The sequence below is a fragment of the Lethenteron reissneri genome, chromosome 52, assembly GCF_015708825.2.
Source record: "Lethenteron reissneri isolate LAM-NWPU_2019-01 chromosome 52, ASM1570882v1, whole genome shotgun sequence".
In the NCBI taxonomy this organism is placed as follows: Eukaryota; Metazoa; Chordata; class Hyperoartia; order Petromyzontiformes; family Petromyzontidae; genus Lethenteron; species Lethenteron reissneri.
In genome coordinates, this window is record NC_083830.1 from 11,471,471 (window position 1) to 11,483,839 (window position 12,369).

At 59.7% G+C, this 12,369-nt stretch overlaps 1 protein-coding gene across 2 annotated transcripts in view; it reads left to right on the top strand.

The window, feature by feature from the left end:
* JARID2 (jumonji and AT-rich interaction domain containing 2) overlaps positions 1-12,369 on the top strand; it is an 85,786-nt gene that overhangs the window by 52,897 nt on the left and 20,520 nt on the right. For both annotated transcript variants that reach the window (XM_061573471.1, XM_061573472.1), the window contains exons 2-7: positions 428-572; positions 685-853; positions 2,944-3,107; positions 3,914-4,198; positions 5,574-5,896; positions 7,333-8,950. In XM_061573471.1, coding sequence (XP_061429455.1) covers positions 428-572; positions 685-853; positions 2,944-3,107; positions 3,914-4,198; positions 5,574-5,896; positions 7,333-8,950 — 2,704 coding nt within the window. The remainder of the gene's footprint in view (positions 1-427; positions 573-684; positions 854-2,943; positions 3,108-3,913; positions 4,199-5,573; positions 5,897-7,332; positions 8,951-12,369) is intronic.

The window sequence follows — 12,369 nt, forward strand, 5'->3', positions numbered from 1 at the left end:
GACATTAACCACGTTAATGTGCGCTGAATCTACGTGAGCGCGAGAGAGCGAGAGAGCGCGTGGCCAGACGGAGGAGGAGACCGTCGGGGCTCACCGTGGAGGTCCCTGCAGCAGCTGTGGGGTCAGGGGGAGGATGGGGAGCATTGAGAGTGAGGAGGTGTGGTGCTCGTGGTGGAGGAGGTGTGGTGGTGGAGGATGTGGTGTGGTGGTGGTGGCGGCATCGGCAGTTTTGCCCACGATGACATTGATCTTGAGCATTTAATTTCTATGTCTTCTATCGTAAGATGTTAACCTATTGTATAGTAACGTATCATGGTATGCCACGTTGTATTGGGGTGTCCTCTTTAGTAACGTGTCATAGCGTGCCACGGTTGTATTGCGTCGCCGCTGTGTGGTAATACGCCTTGCGTCTCCTCACCCTGGCCAGGAGTACAACCATGGAATCCTGTGGTGGGAGGAGCGCTACATCCAGAAGGCGCTCTACCGCTCCCTTCGCGACGAGAGGGGCGCCAAGAAGGGGAGCGCCCCCCCGCTGCCCACGCGCGCCCCCCACGCCGCCAACACCGCGATGGGTAAACGCTCTCTGCTCGCCCGTGCATGCATCCGCTACACGTGCCGCCGGACCGTGTCAACGATGGCGATGATGATTGATGATGGCGATAATGGTGTCTGTGTCTCTGACAGGCCGTGGAAAGGGGCCGCAGTTGAAGGCCGGGTCCCTCTCTAGACTGACTCGGAGCGGCCTCCCCGCAGTCCTGCCCTGCAAACGCAAGCGCGACAAGGGCAGGGAGGGCAGCCCTGCCCCCACCGCCGGGGCAGGGGCAGCAAGCGAGGAGGGAAATCTTCGCAAGAAGTGAGTGCGATGGTGGGAGGAGGAGGGAGAGTGATGAGGATGTGGGAGACCAGGCGGAGGAAGAGGAGGGGGAAGGGGGAGAGCAGAGGGCAGTGGGCTGACCGCTAGCTCACCAAGCTAGCCAACCAGACACTAACCCTCATCACACTAGCTAACTAAATAATAGCCTCAACACTTACCCTAACAACAGTCTGTTAAAGCTATCAGGGGTGTCATCTTCTTGTTTCTTTCGGTAAAGTCACGTAGAAGGGAAGTAATAAAATAATATTATTTTATTACTTCCCTTCTACGTGACTTTACCGAAAGAAACAAGAAGATGAATCCCTGCAGTCACGAAAGCTTTATATCAGGGGTGTCTTTGTCTTTTTCTTCACGTGTTTGTGTGTGTGCTTGTGTGTGTGTGTGTGCAAGGCCTACGATACCATCAACAGGCCAGGGCTCTGAGTTCTTATTTGTGATTTCAGGGTCCCTGACCCTCTGCTTATAATCATTAAGGACCTTCATTATGGTGGGCAGGCCCGGATAAAGCTGCTTGGCTGGGAAGGAGAGCCATTTCCTTTTACCTTGGGGTGCAACATGGATATCCTCTGGCTTATACATATTTTATCATCTTCTTAGACACTTTTCATGCCTGTACCGGAGGTATTTCCGTCTGGTATAAATACAAATGAGGCTGATCGATGCCCGGGTGCGGTCAAGGGATGGATCCCTATTGGTCAACCATGTGATGTATGCTGATGATCTGGTAATTACTGCTCACTTTGAGAGGCTCTGCTGCTGAAGCTGGAATGTGCTACTAAGAGGTGTGGGGCCTTACCATCAGCCCCACCACAACTAAGCACCTGCCTGGGTATATCTGCCATGACACTCAACCCCTCAACTGAATGATGCGGCACTGTGCTCATGGCCAGCGTCGGTTTGGCAGCAGAGGTCTCACTGAATTAGTCGAGCAGCATTATCGTTTCATCACCTGTGTAATGCTGGGTGGAAGCTATATGGCCTGTCACTCCACTGTCACTCCATACGAAGCTTTGGGTCTTCTCGGCCACAGTTAGGCTCTCCCTTCTCTATGCTTGCGAAACATGGACGCCTTCGAAGAAACATCTGCGCCGGTTTGAAGCAATTCACCTGGCACTGTCTAAGATCCATCTTGGGTTTAACCACTGGATTGTGTAAGGATCTTACACATCCTTGAAAGATCTGGACACAGTCCTATTATCCTTGAGCTCCTCTGGCAGGCAAGGCTGCATATGGCTGGGTCATATGGTCCGCATGCCCAGCCACCACATGCCCAACCAGCTTCTGTTTGGCAAGATATAGGGGGCTAAACGGGCTTCGCATGGGCTAGAGAAGAGATGAACTGTGGTAGAAAAGGATGCAAAGCTGAGTGGACATACCAACGACTGGTACCAGCGGTGTCAAGATTCAAGATCGGCCTCTGTGGAGGATGTTCGTGAAAGACGCTTCTGGGCAGTTAGAGGCAGTCGCCCTCCAGACACAACGGAGGGCAGAGGAGCGACGAAGCAATGAGTGGATCGCCAGGCAGATTAAATGTAGCGGGTTGGCACAGTAGGGGACACAGGTGGTGCATCTGCAGTCATCTCGGACGGTCAACCCCTGGCACCTGCTGGGTCTGTTCCGTGACCTCCTGGCAGCGGGCGTTCGACACTTTACGTGGCCTTAACGTGCACATTGCCTGGCACAAGCGCCCTGGTGGCGTCCACCGCCACTTAGTGGCGAATGGCGGTTGTTGTTATGTGCGTATGTGGGGAGCGGTGGCGCAGTGGTTACCGCGCTGCGCTACGAACCCAGCGACCCGAGTTCGATTTCCGCTCACGGCCAACAGCAATGACGAATATTGCAACTGGTCCTGGGCCTCCCCTAGGTCGACTCGGCCTCAAATGAGTACCTGGTGCGACGCGAAAACATCACTTGGGAGACAAAGGGCCACCGTTCGTGGTGCTGGCCACCCACCCCCTCGTGGTGCCGTTCTGGCCTTCATAGGTGCTGCTCGCTAACAGCACTTACCCCAACAGTCTGTTGAAGCTACACGGGCGGGGGGGGGGGATTTTTGTCTTTGTGCGTGCCAGACTGCGGGCCCAGCGCAAGTTTGCACAGTCTCAGCCGGGCAGCCCGGGCGGCACTCCTGTGAAGGCGCCCGAGCCGCCCCCCTCCGCCCCCGCCAGCCACATGATGGATGTGTGTCCCAAGCGGCCCAAGACGGAGGACTTCCTCACCTTCCTCTGCCTTCGAGGTGCTCACCGAAACCACTGCAGCAACCCTCACCCACAACCCTCACCACAAGCCTCACCCACCCACACTGAAACACTCACCATCGCCACAACCCTCACCGCACCCGGCTCGGCATCCTCCACACTCGCCGCACTGTTGTTATTCTCGTGAATGCCGCTGGGCACCTCTTTGCCCTGTGCCCCCCCCCCGCAGGCCCCCCCCCGCAGGCCCCCCCTAGGGGGGTCTGTGGCAGCGAAGTTACCGGGCAACCGCAACCCAACATCTGCCTCCGAGACAAGTGGCGTCGCCCTCAGCCCCTGGGGTGGATTTCATTTTTTATTTGCGGGTGGTGCAGGGCAACGCAGGGCGGCTCAGTGGTGACACTTGCTCCTCACGGCCAGAAGCGCCTGGGTTCGATTCCCGACTCGTGCTGGCATTCTTAGGGGAGGATGAACGTTGCGCGGGTTTCTTCCCGAACCTCAGCTTTCCTCCTCCCTAAGCTAATACCACAAATATTCCCCCCGTAGCTTTTTTCATTCTGTTGGAGCAAGTGCTGTTAGCGAGCAGCGCCGACACGGCACACGAGGGGGTGGGTGGCCAGCACCACGCCTGAACTAAACCCTCACGCGCGGTGGCAGCGGTATTGGGCAAACGCAGTGCTCAGAAATCACCGGAAAAGTACTCTGTAGGGATCACACAGCAGCAGCATCGCTCCGCTGTTGTCAAAACTCGGCAGGATTTTCCTGAAAAGGAGTCTTGACAGCTCGATGCAGAGCATTGCCGTTGATGCCGATGGACGGCGTGCATGTGTGGGTTGCGTTGGCGCAGGCACCCGTGCCCTGCCCCGGAGCATGGAGCTGTTCGGCAGGGCCTCCGACGAGTGGGACGAAGAGGAGGAGACGGCGGCTGAAGAGGCGTCCTCCTCATCGTCCTCCACCTCCTCGGCGGCGTCGTCGTCGTCGGTGGCGGCGGCGGCAGTGGACGGGGAAGGTGGAGGAGCGACGACGATGGCGATGGAGGAGTCGGCCCTCCCCGCCTCCCCCACCTCATCGTGTCCGTCCACACCTCGTCGCAACCGCCCCGGCACGCACCCCCCGGCCAGCAACGGGCACGGTGAGACGAGACGCGTGGCACCGCGCCCCCCGGGGGTGCTGTCGGTGTTCCCTGCCAGCGTCGCGACTTGACGGGGATCCCGGTCCGCGTCGTCAGAAACCCCTCCGTCACCCGGCAGAGGCACGTTGAGTTGCCACGCGGTGCGTGGGCTTTGGCTCACGGCGCCGCGTCACTCGTTGGAAACCGAGATGCCGGCGGTTGCGCCCAAGGAGCGCGCCGAGCGTCGTCGGGACGAGGCCTGGAGAGTCGGAGGAACCCCCCTCCCCGGGAGGGTCGAGCCGGACCTCCTCGGCACCGGAAAGGCTGATCGCGAACTCCGATCGTGTCGATTCTGTCCACGCCATCGGCTAAGCAGAGCAAATGCTGCCCCCCACCCCACCAACCGTGCCCCCCACAACTGCCCGCCCACCACTACCCCCCCACCCACCCTCGTTCGTCGTAATGGATGGACGAGATTTTTTCCCACACTCCAGAAATGCGCGGCGGTTTTGTGGACCCGCCGAGCGGCACAATGGGCGCGGAGACGCTCGGCCGCACCGGGGTCGCCCCCCGCGGTGAGGGAGGGTGACCTTTGACCTGATAAGCCGCCCCCGCATTGAGGCTTGAAGCCGGCCCAAAAATAGCGGTGCACCGCGTGGAGAGATGCATCAGTGCCTGGGCATTATTCACCAAGCAAGGGAGCGGGCATGATTGTGAGAGAAGAGTGTATGTGAGTGTGTGTGTGCGAGTGAAAGTGTGTGTGAGTGTGTGTGTAAGTGAGAGTGTGAGTGTGTTTGAGAGAAGAGTATGTGCGAGTTAGAGAGTGTGTGAGAGAAGAGTGTGTGAGTATGTGTGTGTGTGTAAGTGAGAGAGTGTGTGCGAGTGTGTGTGTGTGTGCGAGAGAAGAGTGTGAGTGTTTGTGAGAAGAGTGTGTGTGTGCGAAAAAAGTGTGAGTGTGTGAACGTTCGAGAAGACTGTTTGAGAGAGAGAGAAGAGTGTATGAGAGAGAGCAGAGTGTTTGCGAGTGTGAGAGAAGTGTTAATGTGCGAGTGAGTGGTGGTGGGGAGCGGTAGTGTAGCAGTTAGCGTGCTGCGTTACGAACCTGGCGACCCGGTTTAGATTCCCGCTCACGGCCAACACCAAATGACGATTTTCTGAACCAGTCCTGGGCCTCCCATAGGTCGACTCAGCCTCAAATGAGTACCTGGTGCGATGTGTAGGGAGACAAAGGCGGCCAGGCGTGGTGTTGGCCACCTATCTCCTCATGTTCTGTACCAGCCTTCATAGGTGCTATTCGCTAACAGCGCTTGCCCCTACAGTCTGCTAAGGTTATACGGGGGATCTTTTAATATGATCATCGTGTTTGAGTCTCCCTCTCTCGCTTTCTCTCTTCCAGTTTGGTCGACGCCGACCAGGCCGTGCCGGCCACCACAGCAGGCGCAGCAGCAGCGGCAGCAGCAGCCGCAGGCGCAGCAGCAGCAGCAGCAGCAGCAGCAGCAGCAGCAGGCGCAGCAGCAGCAGCAGCAGCAGCAGCAGCAGGCGCAGCGGAGGCTGAGGAGGGCGGTGGCGGTGCGCGCTGGCACTGTAAGGCCCTTCCCGGAGTGCCTTGGCGGCACCGCGATTGTGCCCGTAGTGGTGGTGGTGGGCAGACCGGCACCCCCTTCGCTGGCCCAGCGTCGCCCGGTCACCACGACCACCGCCACCGCGCTGGCACCAAAGGTACGAACCTGCTAGTGCCGGTTGCTAATTTTTTACAAAACTGCATTCGGTTTTCAATCTTGATGATTTAAAAGTGTATGGTTCCAGTGGCTTCATAACATCGGAAGAAAGAGCGTTGCAGACACCAACACACACGCACGTGTAGACACGTCAACACTCGCCGAAACAAACGTGCACGCATTTGTCTGTAAGCGACCCGCCTGGCTGGGTACAGGCGGACGAACCGGCCGTGTCGCCGCACCGCACCAGCTACGCAGCTGGCACTGAGCAACACCGTTACCGGCACAGATATATCACCACTGGTATTGGCCGTGAGCGGGAATCGAACTCTGGTTGCCGGGTTTGTAACGCAGTGTGCTAACCACTACACCACCGCTCCCCGACACACACGCACACTAACGCACACATACTGACACACGCACGCACATAAACACAAGAAAAAGGTCCCCTGTATAGCCTGTAATAGACTGTTGGGGCAAGTGCTGTTAGTGAGTAGCATTAAGACCAGCACAGGCACATCGAGGGTGCGGATGGCCAGCACCACGCCCGGCCACCTTTATCTCCTGAGTGGCGATGTTTACACAACGGCACCAAGGGATGCACAGACACGCACGCTGAAAGACGCGCGCACACACACACGTGTTGGCACGATCGCCCGAGTGCCGGGGTGCGTTGTCCCGGCGTGGTAATCCGGCTCAACGCCGCCGCCTCGGGCCTCCTCCGTGGCGGTGTCGCGGATTAGCAGCAAGCGTGCCCCTCGGCACCCTGGAGCAAAACACAATGCCTCCTCCTCATCCCTCCTCATCCTGCCTCTTCATTCCACCCTCCTCTCCCCGCTCCTCCTCCCCTTCTCCTCTCTTACTCCCCCCACCCCCTCCTACCTCTTCTCATTCCCCGCTCTCATCGCCTCTCCCGGTTCACGCTCAGGCACAGCTCCACACGCTGGCGGCGGACTGCCCACGTGAGCCCGCGTGAGCCGTTCACTTGTGGGGCAATCGTGGGTACGCCTCCGATCGAGACGCGGTAAAAAGAGACCAAATGGCCTCTCGAGTTGGCTCCAGAAGAGGCCCTGCCACCGGCAGTGGCCTGCGCTACTCGCTGCAGAGTTTTTTGCGGTTCTCAATTTGGCAGGCCGCCCTGGTTAACACCGCGGTGGCGCACGTTCCGACCGTAAAACACCGCGTGCCTTCTGCTCCGCTCTCAGGGGACGATAAAGATCCCCATGACATCATTTGAAGAGAATGGTCGGCCATCGTTTGCCGGCATAAAAAATTACACCACAAGTTACCGGGGTTACTCGAGGGGAACATCGCCCTCCACTCGCTGACGATCACCCTGCGCTGCAGGAACAGCAGCACCACTACCACGTGTACTCGCTTATTATGATCGATTATGATAAATTCTCCTCCTCCCCCATCTTTACCCTCCTCCCGCAGGATTCTAAACTCCCGAACGATTCTCCATGCGCCAACTCGGCCGGCAAGGTCCGGGCTGCGGCGGCAGCGGCGGCGCGCGCCGTGGCGGACGCCCGCATGCAGCCACGGTCTTCGCGCTGCGCCGTCACCATCCGCAACGGCCACGTTTACTGTGCTAAGGGCCGGCGCCACTCCCTCCGCAGCGCCAGCAACGGCGGAAGCAGCGCCGGCGATGATGGCGGCGGTGATGGCGGTGATGGCGCCGCACTACGGAGCGGCTCTTCCCCACGGCCGCCCCCTCGCCAGGGCCACGCTGACGCACCAGTCACGCGACAGCAGAACGGCAGCCGCAGTTCGTGCCGACCGACGCTGCAAGTCAATGGGCTGCTGGCGCACGGCGCCAGCCGCGCAGAAAAGTTGGGCGGCGCAGACAGTGCAACGCCGAAGCTCGGGGCGACCGGATCCGACGCAGCCGGAAAGTCCGGCGGCCGCATCATCTCGCGTACGCAGCCGGCGCCGCCGGCGCCATCGCCGTCTCTCGCCGGGAAGCGGAGCGGCGAGACCAGCTACGCCACAAAAATTAACGGCTGTCTGAGAAAGGGAGCGGCCGTAAGGTTGCTCGGACGGAGCGGGGACGACGGGGAGCGAAGGCCGGCGAGGGGAGCGCAGGCTGCAGGGACGGCGGTGGCGCGGCGCCATTCACGCCCCACCGCGGGGGAGGCAAAGCTGACGCGCTCGGTGAGCGAGCAGCTGCACAGGAAGGCGATGGCGGCGGAGAGGGCGGCGGAAGCAGAGAGGGCGAGAAACGACGGCGGCGACCGCGGGGCCAGCGCGGGACCAGCGCTGCGGTCGAGCTCTGTCCGGCGGGCGGCCAACGGAGACCACGACGAGAAGCCGGCGGCGGCGGCAGCGACGACAACGACGGTGACCGTGACGCTGGTGAAGACGCCGGTGGAGAGGCCGAGGGCGCGGAGCGAGCGGGACGGGGCGGAGGCAGCGACGCACGGTGCGAACGGCAATGCAGCCGAGATCGTCCGGCCACGGCTAGGGACCACGACGACTGCCTGTCTCGCTCGGAGCGAGAAGCCAAAAAACAATAATGGCAACGACAACAACAAGAGGGCGAAGCCCACGACCGCAGAACCGCCCGGCGCAACGGCAGGCGGCGCCGGCTGCGCAGAAACGGCGGCCGAAGACGAGCCGGGCGCCGGGGAAACCGGCGGAGCGAGACCGGCCGCTCCCGCGCCGCCGCAACCGTCCGCCCCGGCCTGCGGCAGGACCAGGGCCTCGGCCGATTCGCCGGGCAGCAGATCGGCGCGGTCGGCAGTGCCGCCGGCTGCCCCGCCATCAGACCTCTCCGAGATCCCCACGCTGCGCCCGAGCAGCCGGGAGTTCCAGGACCCCGTGGCGTACGTGGAGAGCGTGCGCGGGCACGCGGAGGCATTCGGCGCGTGCCGCGTGGTGCCTCCCGCCGACTGGCGTCCCGAGTGCAAGTTGCACGAGGACATGCGCTTCGTGACGCGCGTGCAGCACGTGCACAAGCTGGGCCGGCGCTGGGGCCCCAACGCTCAGCGCCTCGCCTGCATCCGCAAGCACCTCCTGGCACAGGGCATCGCGCTGCATGAGCCGCCTGTCATCGGTAACAAGCGCAAGCCAGCGTAGTTTGCATGAGTGTGTGGTGAGCGAGCGAGTGTGTATTGTATGCCTGTGTATGTGGGGAGCGGTGGCAAAGTGGTTATTGCTGTGCTGCAAACCCGGCAACTCAAGTTCGATGCCCGAACTCGAGCTGAACCAGTCCTGGGCCTCTCTTAGCCTCAAATGAGTAGCTGGTGCGATGTGTAAACAACGCCACCAGGGAGACAAAGACGGTCGGGTGTGGGGTTGGCCGCCCACCCCTTCAGGTCCCGTGCCGTCCTTTAAATGTGCAACTCGCTCACAGCACGAGCCCCAGCAGTCTGTTGCACCTATTACATAGCTCTTGTCTACATCCCTGAGCAAGTGGTGGACATTCCTTATTCCCATGGCTGGGGTGAGTTTCTCCATCATTGTTGACTTCCTTCCCCAGCAAAGTCGTACGTATTTTATTGACCCCAAGGGATGATGGGTTAGGTCTATATTTTTATCTACATACAGTGACCGTGCTGTAGCTCCATGCTATCTACATAATACCCATTTGGGGGGAGGGGGGGGTGAATTGTTAGTTACCCCCTCTCCGGCTCCCCCCCACCGTGCCCCCCCCACTGCCGATGCCCCAGGGCAGGTAGCGTGAGTTGCTGCTACTGCTGCACCTGCGGTGAGCGATGTTACGTCACCGTTGTTTTGACAGCCGTGCGGTCACGTGCGCGGATTTTTTTTCTCTCGGCTCTTCACACCTCCTCTCCCCTCCCTCGCTCGCCCGCGTGCACGCACACATTCGCAACTACAACAGCCACCATTCACCACTAAGTGGCGGTGACGTCTCCACGGCGCTTGTGCCAGGCTAGGTGCACTTTGAGGCCATTGCGTGAAGTGTCGAAGGCTCACTGCTGGCAGGCCATGAGACAGACCCAGGTGACACGGGTTGCCTGACTGAGATGACTGGCAGATGCACCACCTGTGCCCCCTACTGCGCAAATTTACTCACTTTATCCGCCCGGCGCTCCGCTCGTTGTTGTGAGCATCGCTCCTTTGCCCTTCGCTGTTGCTGGAGGGCGACTGCCTCCAATTGCCCAGTCGCGTCATTCACGAGCCTCCTCCTCCACAGAGACCGATCTTGACACCATTGGTACCTGTCGTCAGCAAATCCGGTACCAACCACGATGCCATTGGCAGCAGCGGCAGCAGATCCGGTCAGGTGGGAGAGCGGGCAGCTCACAATCTACAGCTCGCGAGTTAAAATCTTGGTCGGTGACGAGTGGTGGGGGGTGGGTGTGGGGTGTTGTCTCAATGCATCATCCCTCCCTGCGGGGTCAATCAAATGAGCGCCACTGCGTTGTGGGAGGGAGTGGAAAGGCGCGTGCCCAGCCAGCAGCGCCGCGCGAGCGACTCTCTGCGCCTGCCACTCGGAGTCATTTGACGGTGGATGGCGATGCCGTCTCCCTCTCTCCCTCCCCCTCTCTGCCCGTGAGGGAGAGGGGGGACGTGGAGCGGCTACGTCGTGTTTGGGAGTCGCTGCCGACTGCGACTGGACGTGGTTTCGTTCGTGCGTGCGTGCCGCGGGATTTAACCTTTCACCCCGCGTCGTCCCAGCGGGATGTCCGTGCGGCCGCCCCCCCACCTCCTCCTCCTGCTGCTGCTGCTCTCAGGCTGCGTTCCATCCACGCAAATCCACCTCCCTCTCTCCCTCACACTCTCCCTTACCCTCTCGCTCCCTTTTTCTCCCTCTCTCTCCTTTACTCTCTCTCTCCCCCACTCTCTCTTGTGCTTACACTCGTGGCTGTTTTTTTAAAAGAGTTGCTGAGCACAGGCCCAAAGATCCCCCGTGTAGCCTTAACAGAGGGGGTGGGTGGCCAGCACCACCATGCCCGGCTGCCTCTGTTTCCCACGTGTTGATGTTTACACATTGCACCAGTACTGAGATGACTTGAGCGTAGGCCCAAAGGCCCTTGAATCACGATAGCGTCACGACATAGACACGACACAGACACGACGCAGACACACTAACGTCATGATAGCGTCACTGATGTCCCCCCACCCCTCACCCACCCCCCTTAGGTCGTTGTCGGTACCCGTGTGTGTGGTGTTGGTGTACTGTGCGTATCAGTGTGTGCGTACGTGTGTGTATGCCTTATGGGGAGCGGTAGTGTAGCGGTTAGCGCGCTCCGCTATGAGCCCAAGCGACCCGGGTTCGATTCCCGCTCACGGCCAACACCGGTGACGATTATCTGAACCGGTCCAGGGCCTCCTCTAGGTCGACTCAGCCACAAATGAGTACCTGGGTACGGTGTGTATACATTGCCACTGGGGAGACAAAGGCGGTCGGGCGTGGTGCTGGCCACCCACCCCCTCGTGTACCGTTCCAGCCTTCATAGGTGCTCGCTAACAGCACTTGCCTCTACAGTCTGTTAAGGCTATACGGGGAAACTCTGTCTTGTCTGTGCGTGCGTGCACTCATGTCTGCGTCGCCATCTACAGCACACCACACCCAGGATTAACCGATTAACAGAAAATATTTATTTCTTCAGGGGCGGTGGTGGGGAGGTGGTGATACCCGACGCATTGCTGTGTGCTAGAGTTTATCGGTAGAATAGTTATCGTGATAGTACTGCTTTCATTGTAGGGTTTAGGCTTAGGGCTGGGCTCAGGCTAGCCTGAAGGTTGCTGCTGTTGAGTTTGGGTTATGGCTGTATTTGTGGTTGGAATTGGGCGTGTAATTTGAGCTGTGGATTTGGTTTAAAGGATAGCGCTAGGGGCAGGGTGAACGCAAGTACTAGGGTACTCTCTGTGAATTTGTCAGGGTTAGGGGCCAGACTACAGATTAGAGCCAGGGCTTAGGGTTAGAGCCAGGGCCAAGGTTAGAGCCAGGTCTATGGGTTAGAAGCCAGGGCTAGGGTTAGAGCTAGGCCTAAGGTTTATTTCCAGGACGAGGGTTTAGAGCCAGGCCGAAGGATTAAGAGCCAGGCCTAAGGGTTAGAGCTAGGCCTAAGGGGCAGTGCCAGGCCTATGGGTTCGGGCCAGGCCTGAAGGTTAGGGCCAGGGCTAGGGCCAGGATTTAGAGTTAGGGCCATAGTTAGAGCTAGGGCCAGGATTAAGGGTTAGGGCTAGGGCTGGGACCAGGGTTAGAGCTAGAGCTCGGGCCAGAGTAGGGTTCGGGCCAGGGCTAGGGCTCTGTGGTTTAGGACTGATGGAGTCGAGTGCCCAATCCTCCTCCGCGACGCTCCGGCTCGACCAGTTCCGTTCTCACAGTTCCGCCGGTCCCTGGTGGTCAGCAATTGACGCATCCCGGGGAGCCGCGGTCCTTACCCTCGCAACCACAACCCCCCCAATCACCACCTCTCACCCCCCCCAACCCATTACCTTCTCCCCGCACACACAGACGAGTGCGCACACCCATGGACAGACACGCTCGCAAACTCGAAG